Source organism: Xiphophorus hellerii, chromosome 5 (assembly GCF_003331165.1).
Source record: "Xiphophorus hellerii strain 12219 chromosome 5, Xiphophorus_hellerii-4.1, whole genome shotgun sequence".
NCBI lineage: Eukaryota > Metazoa > Chordata > Actinopteri > Cyprinodontiformes > Poeciliidae > Xiphophorus > Xiphophorus hellerii.
Window position 1 is genome coordinate 17,622,767 of NC_045676.1, and position 13,785 is coordinate 17,636,551.

The 13,785-nt window shown below is 40.0% G+C and overlaps 1 protein-coding gene across 6 annotated transcripts; it reads left to right on the forward strand.

The window, feature by feature from the left end:
• Nucleotides 1-4,154: 4,154 nt before the first annotated feature.
• LOC116720301 (E3 ubiquitin/ISG15 ligase TRIM25-like) lies at nucleotides 4,155-12,803 on the forward strand. Of its 6 annotated transcripts, none has more exons than XM_032563470.1 (11): nucleotides 4,156-4,293; nucleotides 4,546-5,189; nucleotides 6,338-6,433; nucleotides 6,539-6,772; nucleotides 7,543-7,711; nucleotides 7,804-7,830; nucleotides 7,989-8,051; nucleotides 8,169-8,258; nucleotides 8,557-8,700; nucleotides 9,270-9,329; nucleotides 9,411-12,803. In XM_032563470.1, exons 2-11 carry the CDS (start codon nucleotides 4,593-4,595, stop codon nucleotides 9,938-9,940), a joined length of 2,010 nt encoding a protein of 669 aa, XP_032419361.1. In that variant the 5' UTR covers nucleotides 4,156-4,293; nucleotides 4,546-4,592; the 3' UTR covers nucleotides 9,941-12,803. The 6 variants fall into 6 exon arrangements, with proteins under 6 accessions (XP_032419365.1, XP_032419361.1, XP_032419363.1 ...); XM_032563472.1 differs by having other exon boundaries at nucleotides 4,582-5,189; nucleotides 8,587-8,700; XM_032563469.1 differs by having other exon boundaries at nucleotides 4,157-4,293; nucleotides 4,582-5,189.
• The last annotated feature ends 982 nt before the right edge of the window (nucleotides 12,804-13,785 follow it).

Consider the following 13,785-nt stretch of genomic DNA (forward strand, 5'->3'; position numbering starts at 1 on the left):
AATAAATGCAACTGTCTGAAGCACTTATTTTTGCTTAATATTTAAGTTCAGAAGAATGTATAGGAACAGTTACTTTGTGATCCATGACTTCCTGTTTTCCCTTTGTTTCCGTGGCATGCAGCCTAAATATGACCCTGACACTGAGTCTTATTTCTCTAGAATATCCTCTATAGAAATCTATAGCTGTATTTCAAAAACCTTGGCTCAGTTAATTATCCACTTCTGTTTTAATAAGTCAAAATAAGTTTCAAATGAGAAATTATCAAATGGAGTTACCTACAAAAAAAGACCCTGAAATAGCCCTTTAACGTAGCAGTACATTGAAAACTACAAATCAGATGTCAGACTAAATATCATTAAAATGTTGCAGTGTTTGGCCATATAAAGTGCCTATTGTTTGTTCAACACAAAAGTGCTATTGTTTGTCTGTGGGAGTGGGGCATGTAAATAACTGCAGTCAGGGGCGATTCTAGGATCTGACCTTTAGGGGTGCTTAGCCCCCAGTAAGGCTAAAACCCATGAAAAGATATTTGTTGGTGCAGTTTTCTAAATCTAACTGCTTATTTACATACATTCACAAACAAAATTAAGAGACATGTTGTCAGTAATTCATAGAATAAACAATATTCATTTTACTCAAACATATACCTATAAAGAGTAAAATCAGAGAAACTTTAAACTTTTTCCAGAGGTGTATAAACTCAGTTTGAAACAGAATCTCAAGACCACATCATACCTGCCAACATCTGCTAACATTAATGAGACACAAGCAGCTGTGGACTGACACAGTCCCAGTGTGGTCTGCTCTCCCAGAGATAAAATAAAATCTATTCAAAACTATGCATTTCATTTAAAGAATATTTTTACTAAATTCATAGGATTAATAAACCTAAAACCAGTTTATTATCAAGGTAGAAGTTCAGGTTAAGGACTATTGAAAATGACTTAGACTTAGACTTAGACTGACTTTATTGTCATTTTGCATGCACAGGGTGTATACAGAACGAAATTTCGTTGCATACGGCTCAGGACAGTGTTTTGAGCTTCCAATGTTGTGAGGTTACTCCAGAATAAAATAAAATACAGTATAAAATATGAATATAAATATAAAATATAAAGTGCAGGACTGGCAGTAAAATGGAAGTTACTTAGCTCTGTACATGCGCAAGGTATAAAGTGGAGACCAGATTTTAAGTGCAGTCCAGTTAAGAGTTCAGCAGTCTGATGGCAAGTGGGAAAAAGCTGTTTCGGAACCTGGTGGACCTGCACCGGATGCTGCGGAACCTCTTTCCAGAGGGCAGCAGGGAGAACAGTCCATGGTGGGGGTGTGAGGGGTCACTGATGATGTTTGAGTCCTTAACCTGAACTTTATTTGAAAATCATACTTAGAAATTGCATTACCCTTATTTTTATCTGAACTGTTGGTCCTTTTTACAAGAATGAATGTCCATCTATGGAAAAGTAGACATGAGTCAGGGTTTTACTATTTCAGTTCACAGTTCATGAAGTGGGCCTATCATAGTTTCAGTACCAAAGACCTTTCTATTCACAAAGAAACACCCTAACATTCTGTGCTGCTGTTTAGTCTGACATTGTTTAAGTGACTCCAGGGAGATTTGGGAAATTAATTACAAAACAACACAACAGTCACTAATCAAACTTCAAAAAAGACCAATAAGAGTAAGAGGACCGGGATCAGACTAACCCATTATAAAACAGGGATAGAATTGCCACTGACTGCAGTTCAGGGCACAACTGACAGAAAACATTTTTTTTAGCATGCCATCCCTCTACATGATGCCGCCCTAGGTGGTGTGCTATACCTCCCACATCACCAGATGCTTTTGTGGAGCGAGAAAAATTAACAAAGTCCAAACCTTGTTAAAGAGAAAGAACAAAACACAGCTTTATTTTACATCTGCACAGATGGAGAACTCAGAAGAGATCTAACTAGACAAAGGAATCACCTCTCTACATATACTGTATACTGTCCTTCTCCCGCAGACAGAGTGTCGCCACCAACATTCCCAAGGAGCTAATCAGATTAATACACACACAGAGAAAAATGCAACTTTCAGTTAAAAATGGGTTTCAGACAGAATATTCTGTGTCTAATAATAATCGCTCCGCCGTCGGTCTGGTCTTGTCCCTCCTCAAGGTATGAAAACTATTTACTTATCGCCTGTTGCTAAGCTTCTGACACACTGAGGCAAACTGTGAAGGCTAAAAAGAGAAACAATGACTCTGTAAGACTGGGTGAGACATAATAAACTAATTAAACATTGTAAGATTAATATTAAATAAACTTCTAATAAAAGTAAACACACTGTAAATAATTATTTTATTCCACACTTTCCTCCCCAGCAAATTTGGGATTTTAGGTGATTATGTAATTTATCATATTTTAGAGGAGCCAGTCACTGGTCGAAGGTATATACACTGCCTGGCCAAAATAAAAGTCGTCACCGAAAAATGGTCACACTCTCTAATATTTTGTTGGACCGCCTTTAGTTTTGATTACAGCCCGCATTCGCTGTGGCATTGTTTCAATAAGCTTCTGCAGTGTCACAAGATTTATTTCCATCCAGTGTTGCATTAATCTTTCACCAAGATCTTGTATTGATGATGGGAGAGTCTGACCACTGCGCAAAGCCTTCTCCAGCACATCCCAAAGATTCTCAAAGGGGTTAAGGTCTGGACTCTGTGGTGGCCAATCCATGTGTGAAAAAGATGTCTCATGCTCCCTGAACCACTCTTTCACAATGTGAGCCCGATGAATCCTGGCATTGTCATCTTGGAATATGCCTGTTCCATTTGGGAAGACAAAATCCATTGATGGAATAACCTGGTCATTCAGTATATTCAGGTAGTCAGCTGACCTCATTCTTTGGGCACACAATGTTGCTGAACCGGGCTGCACAGTGGCGCAGTTGGTAGCACTGTTGCCTTGCAGCAAGAAGGTCCTGGGTTCGATTCCCGGCCGGGGTCTTTCTGCATGGAGTTTGCATGTTCTCCCTGTGCATGCGTGGGTTCTCTCCGGGTTCTCCGGCTTCCTCCCACAGTCCAAAAACATGACTATCAGGTTAATTGGTCTCTCTAAATTCTCCCTAGGTGTGAGTGTGTGTGTGCATGGTTGTTTGTCCTGTATGTCTTTGTGTTGCCCTGCCACAGACTGGCGACCTGTCCAGGGTGTACCCCGCCTCTCGCCTGGAACGTAGCTGGAGATAGGCACCAGCAACCCTCCCGACCCCATTAGGGACAAAGGGTGAACAGAAAATGGATGGATGGATGTTGCTGAACCTAGACCTGACCAACTGCAGCAACCCCAGATCATAGCACTGCCCCCACAGGCTTGTACAGTAGGCACTAGGCATGATGGGTGCATCACTTCACCTGACTCTCTTACCCTGATGCGCCCATCACTCTGGAACAGGGTAAATCTGGACTCATCAGACCACATGACCCTCTTCCATTCCTCCAGAGTCCAATCTTTATGCTCCCTAGCAAACTGAAGCCTTTTTTTTCTGGTTAGCCTTACTGATTAGAGGTTTTCTTACGGCTACACAGCTGTTCAATCCCAACCCCTTGAGTTCCCTTCGCATTGTGCATGTGAAAATGCTTTTGCGTTCACAATTAAACATACTCCTGAGTTCTGCTGTTGTTTTTCTTCGATTTGATTTGACCAAACGTTTAAGTAATCGCCGATCACGATCATTCAGGATTTTTTTCCGACCACATTTCTTCCTGGAAGACGATGGTTCCCCACCATCCTTCCAGTTTTTAATGATGCGTTGGACAGTTCTTAACCCAATTCTAGTAGTTTCTGCAATCTCCTTAGATGTTTTCTCTGCTTGATGCATGCCAATGATTTGACCCTTCTTAAACAGACTAATGTCTTTTCCACGACCACAGGATGTGTCTTTTGCCATGGTTGTTTAAGAAATGAGGAGTTACTCATTGCATCAGCTGGGGTTAAATAACTTGTTGCCAGCTGAAAGATAATCACCTATGCAGTACTTATCCAATAGGAGGCTTGTACCTATTTGCTTAGTTAAATCCAGGTGGAGACTTTTTTTTGGCCAGGCAGTGTAACTACAGCAGGCTGAGTTTTGTTGTGAAATGAGCTCTGACTTGAGCGTTACGCCACACCTGCTATTAAACAAAAGGGAGGGACTTTGCTTAGAGCCGATTTGTCACGGTTCACCTCCATGTTCCGCGGTTCCACCTTTTAGCACTCGGTCTGAGACAGTGATCTGAAAATCCTACCAGAACTGCGTCCACAAAAACTTTAAGGTACTGTAAGAGACATTTATTGAGAATTTAAAGCGGAAGTTTAACAGTAGTGCTCGCTTATGAAATTGCGCGACACTGTCTGTTCACGACAGTGTTAAACTAAAGGAATTAATGGTCCTAACGACACGTAATATTTGCATGCTTGTTTAAAAGCAGCCGACTGATACAAACTTGATGTATATTATTTTAATTTCCTGACTTTTCTTCGTAAATGAATCCGCACCGGTTGTCTCTTACTTTCGTTTTCTTCAGGCGCCGCCTTTAAGTTTCGTTTCTTCGTCACTGCAGCTGTAGGTTCCATGATGGCCGAAGCCGACGAGTCTGGCTTTTCTCTCATGAGCCTGGAGGACGAGCTGACCTGCAGCATCTGTCTGAGCACCTTTGACTGCCCGGTCACCATCCCCTGCGGACACAACTTCTGCCAGAACTGCCTGCTCGCCACCTGGAAGGACTCCTACAGCTGCCCCCAGTGTCGGACTCTGTTCGCCACCAGGCCGGAGCTGAAGAAGAACACGGTCCTCAGCACCGTGGTGGAGACCTTCAGGGTCAGGTCCTACAAGACCGAAGGTGCTGTTCCAAGCAAACCCGAGAAGAAGAAGAGGCATGTGATCCGCTGTGACACCTGTATGGAAGCGGAGGCAGCCCAGACCTGTCTCACCTGCATGGCCTCCTTCTGTGAGGAGCACCTGCGGCCCCACCGGGAAAACCCCATTTTCCGCCTCCACCAGCTGGCATCCCCCGTCGGGGACCTGATGGAGCGGATCTGCACCGACCACCACAAGCTGATGGAGCTCTTCTGCACCCAACACCAGCGTCCGATCTGCAGCCTCTGCCTGCAGCAGGTCCACAAAGGCTGCTCCTTCACCTCTCCAGAGGAGCAAAGGAGCAAGAAAGAGGTAGTTCAGTCTAATACAAGTGCATCTTATATATATATATTATGATCTGCACAGTCATAACCATTGTCCAGCAGATGGTCATTTAAACCAACCACATGGAAGGTTAGGACATAAAGTCACTGTTAAAGAACCTAGTGGTTCACAGAGTGAACATTTAATTTCCCTTTAGGATCAATAAAGTGTTTTTGAATTTGAATTGAATTTGTATACGAGCACATTAACAGAAAGCTGAGTGGAAGGAAAAAATTGTTAGATGAAGGTGCACAAGCATCAGATGTAAACAGCCTTGAGATGATCGTGACGCTTAGGTTATTTACAAACATTTCTCTCCTGTAGTAATTTTTATCAGCCTGTAAAAAAATGCGACTGCTTTTATTTATTAAGATTCCACTGCAACAATAGTGTTTAGGTTGCTTAAAAAGTAGCTCTGGTTAAAAATCAGAACTGCATCTGCAAATTAGGAATCAGCCATAAATTGTATTTATATATTTCATACTACATCAAGTGCCTAAATCTAAACATTAATTCAATAATTTATGTTTTAAAAAAATTTCAATTTAGAAGCTATGGAAGATTAAATGAGCAATTCATTAACATTTGAAGCCATCTTGTTAAATGTTTGACATATTTCATGGTTCACCCATGAATTAGCTTAAACTGACTCTGGGCGTAGAGAGTCAGGTGATTCAGAAGGTGAATCACCTGAGCAGAGACAATACGGTGAAGGAGGAGTTTTTTTCTCATAAACCGAGAATACATCAAAGTCTAAGGCGACTTATCAGAGCAACATGAGTTTATTATGTCATTAACGACTAATAAAGTAACTATGCAGTGATAAATTATTAACTACTGAAACTCATCCGGTTGTTGTTGCGCAGTCTGGAACTGATCATGTGCTGTTGAAATATTGACTTTGTTGACTGTTGAAGTCAGTATTTTATTGCAAACATCTCTGTTTATTTCAGTCACAATGTCAGCTGTGACACAATCTGAACAGGATTGACGAGTCAAATAAATACATGCTGTGCTTCAGCACTTCACCATGAAATGGGGAGATGTTGTATCTACATAAACTGAATGTATATTTATCCATCCATACATAATGATGCATGATGTGAATGAATGAGTCGCGTTTTCTCTGCTTACAGATGGACCTGAGAGAAAAGTTAGTTTTTCTGGATGGAAAGCTCTCGAAGAATGAGAGTGTAATTTCTCAAATGAGGGCCATGCAGAACAAGCTAAGGGTTTGTATCATTTGAATGATTAAAGCTCAAACAAAGAGCTTTAATGCTGTTGATTTCAGTTTGTTTTGTTGTGGGGTTAATTCCTGCTGCTGTGATCCTCACAAGGAATCGGCCATCCACAGGAAAAGTGCCTTGTCGGCTGGGTATCAGCAGATGCGGGACATGATGACCAAAGAGGAGGGTGACGCCCTGAAGGCAGTAGACAAAGAGGTGGAGACTGGTGAAGTCAAAATCAGAGGTCTCATCTCAAAGTTCAGCGAGAACGTCGACAACATTGGCAAAGCTAAAGAGGAAATCCTCTGTCTGCTGGGTCAGTCCCAAACCCTGGCCTTCCTGCAGGTGGGATAACAGCAAATGAACAATGTGGCTCATTAAGTTTATAGCAGAGTTTGTTTATTTTTTTTTAAGTATTGTAAGCTTTGAACAGCTCATAGAAAACTGTTCAAGTCATAATTTTAAAATGAAAGTGGTCTGACAGAAATGCAAAGTTACCAAGATGAGGCCTTCTACCTGATCTGACCAGGAGAGTATTAATCGTACAAGCAGCCAACCAAATCATCATAGTTCTTGGGTAGCTGCAGATTCACGTGTCAAAATGGCACAGTCAAAGTCCTAAACATAACTGAGAATCTTTGGTAAAACTTAAGTATTAAGGTTTACCAATCTGACTCTGATTGAGATATTTTGCAAAGAAAATGGACAAAACATTTTAATCTTCATTGCATTGTTAACCTGATGGAGTTGTTTCCCGAACAATTTATTGCTTTAATTGCAACACGTTTTTGACTTGTGTGGTTGACATAACCATGTTAAGCCATGCATTAACCTGAACAATTAACCTCAACTTTATGCTGGTCTCATAAACAAAATCACAATAAAACACATTGTGCATGGCTGTAATATGGTAAAATGCATACAAATTTAAGGAATAAATTTCCACTGAGCACTGCACACAAACATTCGCTTTTCTTCTACCCAAATCTCTTCTTTATGCATAGGATGAAAAGAAAGAAGCATAAAATGCTAAATATTTGCTGCATGCACATGATGGCTGGTCATCAAAATACACATTTCTGAATGAATACCTCTCTGTTTTTCTGTCCCTGCAGACTTCATTTAACCTTCCCCAGGCTGTAACCTATGACCCTTACAGCCCTCGAATCACTCTGGAATCCAAGAAGGTCGTGCAAGTCGAGGCCTTTGCTTTGACATTGAAGAACTACCTGACGGAGATCTTGAAGCAACCCGTGGAGGCCAGAATCCCAAAACTCATAGGAGGTGACTATGCAAGCACATTTATAAGCTGGTGGCTTCACTCTGTGTAGTCACATGATAAAAGCAAGTGAAGTAAATATCCAATTTTATTTCAGACATTAATACTGGCACATTTGCAGCGGGTGAGTGGTTTAAATATGTGGAGAGGAAAAAACAGGGAACCAATCAAATCAAATACTCTAACTGGTGCAGTGATTTAGCGAGGCGGTGTCTTAGAGGAAATTCATTTAATTATTTAGATGAAAGCATAAAAAGCTAAGTAACTAAACTCATGTTTCAGGTGAAAGAGCAGCTTCTGCCTCTGGGCATTCACCTACGAGTCTTGGAACTTATCAGGAATTTGGTGTGTTTATTTCTCCAACACTTGTTTTCAATCTGCCAATTTATGTATCTGTAATCTATCTCATTCCTAAGAGATGCATGATAAAATTGTATTTGTCATGTTCGTAACTTTCCTCAGAGCCAAACATTCCCCCAGTGACCCCTCGATTCCCCAGATCCCACAGTCCAGCTCCTCTGGCCAAACCGGCCCCAAAGAAGAAACCTCAAAGTAAGAAAAATTCAACTTTTTTCCTTTCATCATGCAAACAAACCATATTCCTAGAGTAATTTAATCAAACACAAACCAAAACCATTTTGTTTGTTAAGGTGAGATTGAAAACCCTGCTTTTTTTCCCTGCATTTTCAGGCAAAACGATACAGTCACACATTTTTACATTAAAACTACAAAGTAATGGCTATTTCTTGAGATTTTGTGATATACCAACACAAGTAGTACATAATTGTGAATCTTGCAGAGGTTTTTGTTATAGTTGAGATGTAGAAAATGATGACTTATTTCTCTCTAGAACTCGCAAAAAACCCTTCTCTGACCACAGAATCCAGTCCAGGCAATAAGAAACTGGGAAAATCGATGGAAAACCTGCAGGAGTTTGGCGTGAAAGAAAAACCAAGGGGACGTCCTGTTGCTGCTGAAAAAAATGAAGTAACTGGTAGGTAACGGATTTAGATGTTGCAATGTGAATAACTGATAAATAATAAACTGTTTAAAACAAAAACAGACAACTTCATATTGATGTTATTTCAGGTGTATACTAACTAATAAGAACATCATCAAACAGTTCATTTATTTCAGTAATCCCATCACTGCCACCCTCCAAAGGAAGTGTAATCCAAAAAAGGACATTACTGAGGAAGCTGGCTGCCCCAAGCTTAATAAGAGAAAGTGGAGGGAGAACGTGTGGTTTTCCTTCCACTCAATTTATTGCATACAGGACAATTGTCAAGTTACCAGTTTTCTCCATGGCAGCATATCTGTATTAAAAATCATCTTATAAGTTGTTATTGTGTAATGTTCTGAGAAACTGGATTTTCATTAGCCATTTGCTAGAACCTTCAACAAAACACTTGAAATATATAGCCATTAGAAACAGATATCATAATTTCACTTTTTGAATTGATTTACTGACATAAATTGACTTTTTGATGAGATTCTAATTTGAGATGCATCTGAACACTTTGAAATGGAACAAAATGCTTGAAATGTGTTTTCCCGTCACAGAGACTACAGACATTCCCTCAGAGATAAGCTCTGCTGAGAAACGAAGTGACCTTATGAAATGTAAGGAAACAAATATCTTTGCCTCTTGTCTTATTAGCAAGTGTTTGTCGTTAAAATTTAATTTTATTCCGTCTCCACTAGATGGCACTGTGCTCAATTTTGATCAAAGGACGGCCCATAAACGCATCGAGCTAAGCGAGAATTTCACTAAGGCCACGGTGTCCGACGAGCACACAAATTACTCCGACTGCCCAGAGCGCTTTGCCGTCTGCTCCCAGGTCCTGGCCTCCAAGGGGTTCTCCGCAGGCCGCCATTACTGGGAGGTGCGACTGAGCAGCAACAACTTCATCGGCATCGGGCTGGCTTACAGCAGCATCGACCGCAAGGGCCCCACCAGCAGGCTCGGCCGCAACAGCAAGTCCTGGTGCGTCGAGTGGTTCAATGTGAAGCTGTCGGCCTGGCATAACAGCACGGAGGCGGTGCTGGTCAATCCGAACCCGAAGCGCGTCGGGGTGCTGTTGGATTGCGAGGAGGGCAAGGCTACGTTCTATAACGTGGCGGACAGGGCGTATCCCTTCCATTCGTTTAGTTTTCAGTCCGCTGAGGCCGTCTACCCAGCCTTCTGGATTTTCTCCAGTGGCTCTTACATTACTCTGTGCAAGCTTCAGTAGAGTTCGACGTGCAGTTGAAATGTGAGAACTGCATGTGTTTACAATGAAACATGAGAAAGACGCCAGACTAACTGGTGCGTCATTCAACACTGGTTAGTCTTGAATGAGGACGTGGAAATAAAACATTAATCTAAGTAAGGATCCTTATTAACCCAACAAAAATCTTCATTTGAACTACAAACCAAAAATTACCAGTATGTTTCTCTGTGATTGGCTAATGCGTATTCTATTTATCTTCATCATCACACTTATATTCAACAATTTCCCTCATTATTGTCACTTTCTCTGAGGTGCCAAGACTCCTCTTGGTTTAAAGGTATACTACGCAGCTGGTATTTCTAAACTCAAAGTTTCTAGTTTCCATTGAACTGTACTTTGCAACTGTACTTATTTTTGTTTTAATATCACAAGATCCAGAAACAAACATATTTACAAGTTAAGTGTAAGCTAAGACCAGTGGGGGGTCAGCGATGTAGTGGTCAGTTGGTTTTACTTGAAGTCTTCCCCCAGATGAATTGGCAACATGAAATAAGACAAGGAGTTCTTACAGAGTAAGACACAGTGACACGTTAAGGTTAAGTTTAGCTATATCTTGCTTAGTATACCTTTAAACACTTCTTTCTTGATTATTTTATTTCCCTAGTCAGTAAAGACGGTCCATGGTGTTCTCACCCATATGTGGATCTGTCTTTATTTTGGTTGGACCATTCCTTTATGCCCTGTCATAAGGTGATCCTTACAAAAGGATTATTAAGGTTATGATTCTGTGCTGACTGACTAAGCAGACAGATGAAAGCCTTAATACATAAATGGATGAGAAGGGCTGGGGGTGGATCATAATAAAGCACTTGGCTCTTGGTGGAGAGTGTGGGAGCTTCTGTTTTGGTCATATGGCCGAAAGAGAAACTGGTATTGGTTTTTGGTTTAGAGTAAAAGCTGCTGAAGCATTTTACTCAATTGTTTGGATTTGGTGATTGGGACTAGCTTCTGTGTTTTGTTCCTAATTATGGGATGTATTTAAAGGAAAACATTTGATTTTAAAACATCCAATGTAATCAAGGAATAAGTTTTGACTGTCTTTCAATCAGTGTGGATTGGAGATAGTCACACTTTTTCTTTTTTCTTTCCTAATCTGAAACAGAAAATATACAGCAGGACAGGAGCTGAGCTCGTGGCAGTGGACCAGATTATTATCGTTATACTCTTAAAATATGTGTTATGAGCGATAATCTGGGTTCAGTTGTGGATTTTCAGATTTGTTTACAGAATTCCAGCACGATGTCAGAAAATCACTTGCAATATTCTTGTGAAATACTGCAGTGATTATTTCAGTTGCGACACATCCACAGTGATATGATGACACTTCAGGTTAAGGAGTGCACTGATGGATTCAGAAACTTTACAGACCCTGTTTCTCCGGTGTTGCTCTGTCCTTTTAAGACATCTAGCAGCAAATCTTTTTGGACAAACACCTGTAAAGTCTTTACTTTTGACTGCTGGGTGTTTGCTTCCTATGAACATGCAGGTCTTTCAGCTTCCACTTTGTTCAGGGAGAAGTTGAGAAGCTTAATATTGAGGCTTTGGTACCTGGAAATGGGAAGAAAATAGTTGTATCAAAAATACATCCAACATGTACCTGATAAAATACTTACAATTCAATAAAATAATCTTTTACCACAAAAAACAGCAATTTTAGGTTACTAAATCTTGTTTAAATTGTGAAAATGAATCGCTTGTCATTTTAGGTGCAGTGTCTTCATATTAAGCGTGTGTATTAAAACCTGCTTTTATTTGTAAATGAGGCTATAAAGACTAGATGGAAAGTCCCAGCAAAAAAAGTATATGACGAGATGAAAATATTACTTGTGCACACTGTGCCAAATCTAAGAAATCAGAGTAAATGGATACATTGACTTTGTCAGGATTACCAAGCCTTGAGTGTTGACATCATTTCTTTGATTACAGCAGACATCATATAGAGTCTGTCTTACTAAAGAAATGAAACATCTGTCTCTCATCTGTTCACCCGGAAGACTTTTTGGCTTCACTGGTGGAGTTTGGATGAGGAAATGATGGGGAGAACGGAGATATTCAGCAACAGTCCAGGTCCAGATTTGAACTTGGTTCTGTTGTGTTTGTAAGCCTCACAGAGATGAAACACTTTAGTTTCCTCTAAAAGTTGGAAAAGCGAGCCAATGGGATGCTCTGTTGGCTCATTGTGAGTGAACTGGAAGGAGGGAAGATTTCCAATTCATGAAGTTTTATGTTGCGTGATGCTTAGCTTAAGTCATCTGTTTCTGCAGTGTGTTAATAAGAGCTGTAGCATTTAGATTCTGTTTTTAACACCATACCTGTTCTAAACCTGTGAACTCTACTGTTATCTACAACAACTTTTAGGGATCCTTCTAGGGTGTAACTTGTTTATTTAAATCACACATCAGAGTTGTTTCAATTCCCAGCTAATGTCTTCTTGCTCATTTTCTTCTGCTTTAATTTTTTTTTTTTTGTCATGTTTAATCAAAGCTTTCTTTGAGTCATGTTCTCTGTTGTTTGGACATATTCAGCCAAAACTGACCTGAAAGCACTTACTACATTTTATTAAGCCGATGACCAAATCAACCTTTTCTTCTACTTTTTCGAGCCTAAAAATCATTCTAAATAAGATCTTTTAATGAAATAAACAACATGATGATCTGTAAGAATGTATTGTATTTTTCTCATCTGCTGAAGGCCCAGCGCCTTTCATGACGGCTGCAGCCTCAGGCTCCTGTCTTGTGTGCCTGTTTGACTTTCTTCAGATAGCTGTATTGAAATGCAATGTAATTTTTCTTTTGGATTAATAAAGTATAATCGATTGATTGAATAAACTTTGTTCTCGGTCTCTTTCGGTGCTGCTTGTGTACTGGTTGTAGCAAATTGTTATCAGTCAACTGTGTCCAAAATCTACAGCAGATGCAAATAAAATTATGTAAAAGAGAAATGTCATTAAACGATAAGCAATCGAACATTCTCTAAGGTGATGTTAGAGGAAAGAACAACTTAGGTGTCAGTCTTTGTTTTATTCAGGACCGATAACATACCAGGAGTTCATAGCTAACTCTGTGTAATAAACTTGTTATTGGTGGCCTCACCTATTATTTATGATTCCACCGATGACTATACAATATGATCTGTGCAGAAGTCATCAAGTAAAATTCAGGCTTTTTGTGCAACATATTAATGTTCCTTCCTATGTTACAACACTGTAGAGCTGAAAATTAGATAATCATCAAAATGTTGTTTTATTTCAATAATTGAAATCAGACAGTGAAACGTAAACCGTGCTACATAAAATACAAAAAGATTGGAAAGACCCCAAAAAAAGCCAGTCTGGTGTCATGTTTGCAAATGCAGCATTAGTATTGAGCCTTCATGTGTGAAATTGATCAATGTGATTTTCATGTTCATGATTTTTCAATCTATTTTACTTTTAAATCTAACATTCATTTGTCAAAGTAAATAAAACCCCACAGAACAGTACGTCAATGCAAAATCCAAGGTTTTGTATCTGTACAAAATATATTCAAACATGCAAAAAATACGTTCTTTTATTTCTCCAAAAAGCTAAAATAACAGAGGCAAATATGATGGGATATTTACATATATATGCTTTACCAATGGATGGACTGTACAGGATGTTAAATGACAGCAACATGGCTCCTTGATATCAGCTGTGGGGACAAAGTGTCATCCACACAGACGAGGAACAGAGTTCAACTTCCATCCATCCATTTTCTAACACCCTTGTCCCTAGTGGGGTCAGGAGGTGCCTATCTCCAGCTAACATTTCGGGGGACAGGCGGGGT